Source organism: Nicotiana tomentosiformis, chromosome 3, assembly GCF_000390325.3.
Source record: "Nicotiana tomentosiformis chromosome 3, ASM39032v3, whole genome shotgun sequence".
NCBI classification, from domain to species: domain Eukaryota; kingdom Viridiplantae; phylum Streptophyta; class Magnoliopsida; order Solanales; family Solanaceae; genus Nicotiana; species Nicotiana tomentosiformis.
In genome coordinates this window covers 14651547-14660181 of record NC_090814.1, presented here as the reverse complement: position 1 = coordinate 14660181, position 8635 = coordinate 14651547, and the positions used below count along the sequence as shown (strand labels likewise).

The 8635-nt window shown below is 34.3% G+C and overlaps 1 protein-coding gene across 2 annotated transcripts; it reads left to right on the top strand.

Annotated features, from left to right (window-relative positions):
• LOC104102955 (F-box protein At2g26160-like) lies at nucleotides 1-3238 on the top strand. 2 transcript variants are annotated; one of them, XR_011414612.1, is made up of 2 exons: nucleotides 1-192; nucleotides 2024-3238. XR_011414612.1 is itself a non-coding variant. In XM_009610814.4 (2 exons), exon 2 carries the CDS (start codon nucleotides 1960-1962, stop codon nucleotides 3028-3030), a length of 1071 nt encoding a protein of 356 aa, XP_009609109.1. In that variant the 5' UTR covers nucleotides 46-192; nucleotides 1954-1959; the 3' UTR covers nucleotides 3031-3238. The 2 variants fall into 2 exon arrangements, 1 of the variants encoding a protein (XP_009609109.1); XM_009610814.4 differs by having other exon boundaries at nucleotides 46-192; nucleotides 1954-3238.
• The last annotated feature ends 5397 nt before the right edge of the window (nucleotides 3239-8635 follow it).

Sequence of the window (8635 nt, the reverse complement as noted above, 5' to 3'; positions counted from 1 at the left end):
GTTACAAGCCGGTTACGGTTGATTATTCCTTTTATAAAACAAATCCAACAACAGTAGCATTTTAAAATTAAAAAAAAGGGTAAAAAATATAACAAAGGAAAAGGCAAAGAAAATTTTGATCGTCATCAACCATTGTACTTTTACTTTCCTTAGTTCCTCCTGAGTATTTGGACCGCTTCACTTGCTTCCCAGGTACCTATTATCTCCATTTCTGTATTCTTATTTTTGGTTTTGTTCTTCTGGGTATTTATTAAAATTGTTACAAACAGCTAGATATTGTTTATTAAATTCCAAGTTTGATCCGACTTTTCGTATTTATGAGTAATGGATATTGATGATTCCTGTAGTTGACTCTAACCAGATTGAGATTGAGACAAAGTTAATGGAAATGAAGAAAATATATTTCTGTAAAAGGGTTTTAGCTTAGATAATTTGAGGGGTTGGGCTTATTTAATTCATATACCATTTCTTCCCCACCCTGTCCCTGTTCCCCTCCTGTCAAAGAAAAGGGCTGGCCAGTGCATTAAGCTACTACTATGAGCGAGGTCCGGGAACAGCCGGACTAAGTTGGGTTTATTGTACGTAACCTTACCCTGCATTTCTGCAACAGTTTGTTTCCACGGCTAGTACTCGTGTCCTCCTGGTGCAGCAATTCTTACCGTTGCGCCAAGGAAAATGTGAGGAAGACTTTAGATGGAAACTTGGGGATTTTGGTTGTCTTTTAAATTGGAAGTTGGAAATTGGTATGATTTTTTGTTTCCACATTGAAGTTATAAATCATAAAATTTTATTTGCTGAAATCTAATTAAATTTGAAGTCTCTGCTGGGTTCTAGTTTGATTAGAACATAAAAACTTCCCTACCGATAAAAGGAAAGGTAGGGAATAAAAATGATGACTTCTTTGTTATTTCATTTGCTTATTGTGCTTCAATGTTAATACTCTGTTGTTTTCGTTTTCGTATACTTGCACCGGAAATGTAGTTGTTGGATTCTTTTAGACAATTGTATGAATCTTTTAGTCATTGTTTGAAAAACAATGGGTCTTTTGATGGCTAATAAAATTATAGGTGCAGCTTCCGAGAGCAAATTTACTAATCTAAAATTGTAAGCTTTTTTTTCTTTCATTGTATGGTTTGTATGATTTTCGATAACTTCCGAGAGCAAATTTACCTGTATAAGAAAGGTGGAAATGTTACAGATAGTCTTGAACTTCGAATGTTTAGGGTGTCAGTGGTTCTTCTGCTAGTTGTTGTGAAAATATTCTATACCAATTTCTCGGTCTATTATGTATAACCAAAATTATAACCGTCGCATTGTGTCAGTTTCTCTTTTTGAAAGACAAATAAGAATCTCAATGATTTTTAGGATGTCTCTTTCCTATGTAAAACAATAACACCTTAATATAACACAAAAATATACAACTCTTCATCATAGTTTAAGAGAGCTAGTACTAGTTGTCATCTGTCTTACCTATCGCAAGTACTAAATTATGAAAGTTCTATTCTCTCTTATTTACTTACTAGCAAAAGAAGAGCCTATTTAAGAAAGATGGAGGAGGTGAAGGCATTATTGACTTAAACTGGTTGGATTAAGTAATTGAAGTATTTTGATGCTTCTCAACTCCAAATTTATGACTGGTTATTATATTTAGTATATATGTGATACTTTTATACATATAGCATTTAGGAAGGTTGTTCGGTTAGATTAGGTTCATATCTATATGTTGGATCGCTTTAACAATATTTTTGACACTCCTACCATAATGCGCATAAGATTCGGTTCTTTAATACCATTAATATTTGCCCTTTTTTGACTAGATTTTGAGATACTTCAATGTGGACCGAATCGTTTCGAAATGCTAATGTAGATTTCTTGTATTGACCTTGGCTATAAATAGACCTATAGTTGACCACAACTTCATTGTGTTTGTTTTATTGTACTTTTTCTAATCAGCATAAGATGGCCGGATGGTCGGCACTTCCATATGACCTAATTGAATCAATCGCAAACCTATTGAACGCAGCTGAAGATTTCCTTTCATTTTCTTCTGTATGCCGCTCCTGGAGGCTAGTTTATAAAAGCAAGAACTGGCATCCTGGTTTTCAATTGCCATGGCTCATGCTCGGGGAAATGCAAACCAACAAAGGGTCGATGAGGCAATTCTTGAGTATGTGCAAGTTTAAGTTTCATTACTTGCCATTCCCTGAAACTCAAGATTTTCGGTGCTGGGGCGCTTGTCAAGAATCGGTCATCACCATTAACCCAAGATTTGAGGTTCGCCTTGTCAACCCTTTTACTCATGTTTGCATTAATCTTCCATCGATTACCACATTAAACATCGAAGGTGCTGCTAGAGATTGTTGGTTCTCTGTTATTCACAAAGCTAAATACTTCAAGATTCAAAATGAATATATGGTTTTCCTTATATATGGTCCTCGTTTTGAAGTGGCATTCACTAGATCGGGAGACAGCAGGTGGTCTTTGGTTCAATCTTTAATCCCTGCTCGTTTTGTTGATGTTGTGTGCTTTAAGGATCAGATTATGGCACTTTCAATTGTAGGAACACTCTTTTCTCTTGAAATAAATGGAGTTGATACTCCAAGGATGCTGACCGTTAGTCCTCCGCCCCAACAAGAGAAATCTTGGCAACAGGTGTATTTGGTGGAATCGTCGGGAGATCTTCTGATATTATTCTCTTATCCAAGCGGAAACATGGTTAGTAGATTCAGAGCATACAGGTTTGATATCTCAAAAAGGGAGTGGATTAGGTTGGAGGACTTGGGTAATAATGTGTTACTTATTGACACCGGTATTTGTACTTCCCTTCTTGCATGTGACTATTTGCAGTGCAATTGCATCTACTTTGTGCACGACAACCTGGATTCGTTTTTGGCATCTGGACCGAAATGTATGGGGAATTACATGAGTGTGTATAACTTGAAAGAAAATTACACCGATTTTATGAATTTCGGAAATGATAATTCCTTTAGGTATATTTCCCCAACATGGGTACTTCCTAGTTTGTGGTAGAAAGTCATAGGTGATCACATTCATGATTTATTGTAAACCTAGACTAGATAAAGAAAGAGCATAGGATATTGTTCTTCGTCAAGTTTTAATTTGTGTTTATCTTTGCATGTATCAGTGGCTCATTAGCAGTCGGCAGCCTGTTTGATCATTGTTCGTGCAAATTACTTGATTGAGTAAAATGTGGTGAATAGATGCTTAATTGCTTATCGATTGGTCTTGTTTCTTCGGTCCATATTTGTATTTGGTTGCTGATTTCTGTTCATAGCTAAGAGATGAGTGGGTTAGATCAATGTTTTCAGTATTCTGCTAATTGTTTATGAAGAGGTAAAAGGGTGCTACTATTTAGTTCTTTATTCACTTTATGGTGCCAATAGAAAATGTCTCAACTGTGTTACTGTGAAGTTTTGGAGCTGATTTTGGAATAGTGGGTTAAGGGGTTTGCTTTAAACGAGTGAGAGATACATAGGAAGTTGGGCTTAGAAGTTTGATATGCAAGTTTTTCATAGTGCAATCTGATACTCAACAACAACAACATACCCAGTATAATCCCACATAGTGGGATCTCAGGAGGATAGTGTGTACGCAGACCTACCCTACCTTGTGGAGGTAGAGATGCTATTTTCAATAGACCCTCGGCTCAGGAAAACATAGGTACCACAATAATAACAAGAAAACAAGACAGGACAACACCGAAAAACCATGTAAAAGCAACATACATAACAAGATAGTAAGATGATTAAAATGCAAAAAACGGCAGGTATTCAAAGAAACTTATTACCAACCAAATGCGAGAGTACGTACTAATACTTCCGGTACAATTGAATAGGAAAAAAAAAGACTGTTACAAAAATCTCGTGTGTTTTATTTACCATCTCAGGTGTTGTATTTTATGAAACGGATCATATAATCAAAAGAACATTTGTAACGATTCGGTAAAGGAAGTATACATCTTTAACTCAGTTCATTCCCTATATGATAATAGTAGGTATGCTGGTATCCGTTTTTTGTTTCAATTCGTGCCTGGGTTCACTAGTGAAAGGAAGGTTCTGGTGGTAAAATAAAGAAAATTTCCCCCATCTTGCTTCCTTAAGGTACACTCCCTATCTCCTTTCATTCAGATTCAAATCAAAGAAATTAAGTACTAGCACGTATGGCTATGAATATTGCAAATAGACTTTTTGCAATTGCTGTTGAAATGGGACAACTGCAAAATGAAGTTCAAGAGAACCGTAGTGTGCTAAACTTCCTTTTGAGAAGTGTTAGATAAATGTATCAATTTCTTTCTTGGTGTAGCTCAAAGTATTTCCTTCTACATCCATCCAAACTTAATTAGTATACTACCCCCCCGGGGGGGGGGGATGCTAAATGGGCAATAAACATACTGAGTTTTATTCTCTAAAAGCAGAGCTTAATTCTTAGGATCCCCAGGTGGTACATTGATGATATTAGTTGGTAAATTGGGTTACCAACCGATTTTGGATAGGTTGCTAAAAGGCCCGTTGGTAATATTTACGGGGTTTTATCATTTCTAACCCGCGTCAGAAATTATTTACATTCAATAATCGAAAAAGTGTATAATTTTTGTATATAACATACATAATGTATATATATATACAAAAAATATATATTTTTGTTGCTATTATTTTGAGAGCGGCTATACAGTGTTATTTTCCCAATATTTACTGACGGATCTAATTCTGTTAGTAAAATTACCAATGGAAAATCAGTAGGTAAATAACAAAATAATTCGTTGGCAATTTGCTTGATCCATTAGTAATCCATTGGTAAATAATGGTCATTTAGTTAGCAAATTTCCTTGGTAATTGGTTGAGAATATTCTATTATTAATTTGCAGTTAAATTAAATATTTGAGTCGAGGGTCTATCGAAAACAGCCTCTATATCTCTATAAGGTAGGGGTAAGGTCTGCGTACACATTACCCTCCCCAAACCCCATTTATGGGAATACGCTGGATTTTTTGTTGTTGTTTTTGTAGTTAAATTAAATATTTGCAAATTGTTATTAATGTTTAAATCAATTATTTACTTTGAAAAAAAAAATGCTGAAATAAATATTTCTCCTAGATTTGAATTGCCTAGTATGACATTAAAGTCCAGGTCAGTTTGCTTATCCTAAAGCATTGTCAACGTATAACTAGAAAATTGATTACCTCAGCTTTCATTACCTGCATTAGAAAATTCCAGAAATTTCTCCTGGATTTGGCGCGATCCGTTTGGATATAGATTCCCAAATATTTTTTGAAAAAAGCTGATTTGGGTGAAGATTGAATTGAAATTGAAAATGTGATTGAACATAAATTTTGGGGCAAGTTTTTACATGTTAAAAAGTCTCATGATTTGGCACAAAAAGAAGTCTTAAACTATATTCGGGATTTGAAGTTTTGGTTCTCAAAATCTCCCAAAGACTAGATTAATTCTATAAACAAACACGTATTTAATTTTTTTTGAACATAAACTTCCAAAACTTATGGCCAAACGCCCACTTAAAATACCCAACAAGATTATATGATTGCAGTTTGACAGCTTAAATTGGAAAAAGATTAATTGTGAAATGCAGTTCAGATTGTTCTCTACAAAAAGTTTTCCTTATTAAGAATAATAATTAAACTCTGTATACAAAAAATTTGTACTGCAAACATACACTGTTGAGCTGAGAGCATATTGTGTTTTGATGATTATTGTATTTTGATGATGGTATATTAGCCTAGGAGACACCTGTACTTGTTCCGATTTGACATCCCTGTCCTCCATAAAGTTTCATCCAGACACCTCTACTCGTTCAAAACAACTCTTTTAAATCCTCTGATCTCGCATGCTCTCAACGATCCTATGTTGATGACACATCAATGTCCACCTCAAATTTTTTATGCCACATCATTATTTTTTCACTTCATTTCAAAATTTTCTACTCCATTTTTTATTTTATTTTCACTTCACTTCACCTCCCCACTACTCTCTATCTCTGGTTATTCCCACCTCTATGCCGCCAGCTTCACAACCTCAAAAATTCTCTAGCTTCACAACCTCAAAAATTCCCTCAGCAATCATTTTCCATAAGCTCATTAACAAATGAAAACAGAAATAAAGAAAGGAAAAGAAGAAAATCAAATAGATAATAGAATTAATAATTGCTAAATCCTTACAAATCGCAGCCATCCCATCCAAAATAAAACACTTCGGAATCATGCAATTCCCACTCTTCTGTGGAGATCTCAGTCCTACTTATGATGATTTCAAGATATTATTTCAACAAGAAGACCCATATAATCTTTATCATTTTTATGAACAAAAATTATTTAAAAAACAAAAAAAAAAAAGAAACCGCTGCCGCCGCTGCTGTTGATGCTGTTGCTGTTGCTAGTGTTGCTGTTGCTGTTGTTGTTGTTGTTGTTGTTGTTGTTGTTGTTGTTGTTGCTATTGTTGTTGTTGTTGTTGCTATTGTTGTTGTTGCTGTTGCTGCCGCCGCTGCTGCTGCTGTTGATGCTGTTGTTGATGTTGTTGTTGTTGTTGTTGTTGTTGTTGTTGTTGTTGTTGTTGTTGTTGTTGCTGTTGTTGTTGTTACTATTGTTGCTGTTGTTATTGTTGTTGTTGTTGTTGTTGTTGTTGTTGTTGTTGTTGTTATTGTTGTTGTTGTTGTTGCTGCTATTGCTGTTGTTGTTGCTGTTGTTGTTGTCTTACAACCCTACTTGTAAGATAACAACAATCATTGGGTAAGGATAATATCTGTTTGTTATTGTTGTTGTTATCTTACAACCCTACTTGTTGTTATCTTACAACCCTACTTGTAAGATAACAATAATCCATGGGTAAGGATAATGTCTGTTTGTTGTTGTTGTTGTTGTTATCTTACAACCCTACTTGTAAAATAACAACAATCCTTGGGTAAGGATAATGTCTGTTTATATACTATCCTTCCCAGACCCAACCTGTAAGATTACACTAGGTTTTTTGTTGTTATTGTTATTGTTGTTGTTGTTATTGTTATCTTACAACCCTACTTGTAAGATAACAAAAATCCTTGGGTTAGGATAATGTCTGTTTATATACTACACTTCTCAGACCCTACTTGTAAGATTACACTAGGTTTTTTTTTTGTTGTTGTTGTTGTTGTTGTTATTGTTGTTGTTGTTGTTGTCGTCGTTGTTGTTGTTGTTGTTATTGTTGTTGTTGTTGTTGTTTTTATCTTAAAACCCTACTTGTAAGATAACAACAGTCCTTGGGTAAGGATAATATCTATTTGTTGTTGTTATTGTTGTTGTTATCTTACAACTATACTTATAAGATAACAACAATTCTTGGGTAAGGATAATGTCTGTTTATATACTACCCTTCCCAAACCCTACTTGTAAAATTACACTAGGTTTGTTATTGTTGTTGTTGTTATTATCTTAAACCCTACTTGTAATATAATAACAATCCTTGGGTAAGGATAATATCTGTTTATATACTACCCTTACCAGACCCTACTTGTAAGATTACACTATGTTTGTTATTATTGTTGTTGTTGTTGTTGTTATCTTACAACCCTACTTGTAAGATAACAACAATCTTTGGGGTAAGGATAATGTTTGTTTATATACTACCCTTCCCAGACCCTACTTGTAATAATAGACTAGGTTTTCCTATGGTAAGGATAATGTCTGTTTATATACTACCCTTCCCAGACCCTACTTGTAAGATTACACTAGGTTTATTGTTATTGTTGTTGTTGTTGTTATTGTTGTTGTTGTTGTTGTTGTTGTTGTTGTTGTTATCATACAACCCTACTTGTAAGATAACAACAATCCTTGGGTAAGGATAATGTGTGTTTATATACTACCCTTCCCAGACCCTACTTGTAAGATTATACTAGATTTTTTATTGTTGTTGTTGTTGTTATTGTTGTTGTTATTATTATTGTTGTTGTTATTGTTATTGTTATTATTATTGTTGTTGTTATTGTTATTGTTATTATTATTGTTGTTGTTGTTGTTGTTATCTTACAACCCTACTTGTAAGATAACAACAATCCTTGGGTAAGGATAATGTCTGTTTATATACAACCTTCCCAAACCCTACTTGTAAAATTATACTAGGTTTGTTGTTGTTGTTGTTGTTGTTGTTGTTGTTGTTGTTGTTGTTGTTGTTGTTGTTGTTGCTGCTCAATAACAACAACAACAACAACAACAACAATCCTTGGGTAAGGATAATGTCTGTTTATATACAACCTTCCCAGACCCTACTTATAAAATTACACTAGGTTTGTTGTTGTTGTTGTTGTTGTTATTGCTGTTGTTGTTGTTGCTGTTGTTGTTGTTTGTTGTTGTTGTTATTGTTGTTGTTCTTGTAGTTCTTGTTGCTGCTGTTGCTGCTGCTTCTGCTTCTGCTTCTACTGCTGCTGCTGTTGCTGTTATTGTTGTTGTTGTTGTTGTTGTTATTGTTGTTGTTGTTGTTGTTGTTGTTGTTGTTGTTATTGTTGTTGTTGTTGTTGTTGTTGTTATTGTTGTTGTTGTTGTTGTTGTTGTTGTTGTTGTTGTTGTTGTTGTTGTTGTTGTTGTAATCTTACAACCCTACTTGTAAGATAACAACAATTCTTGGGTAAGAAT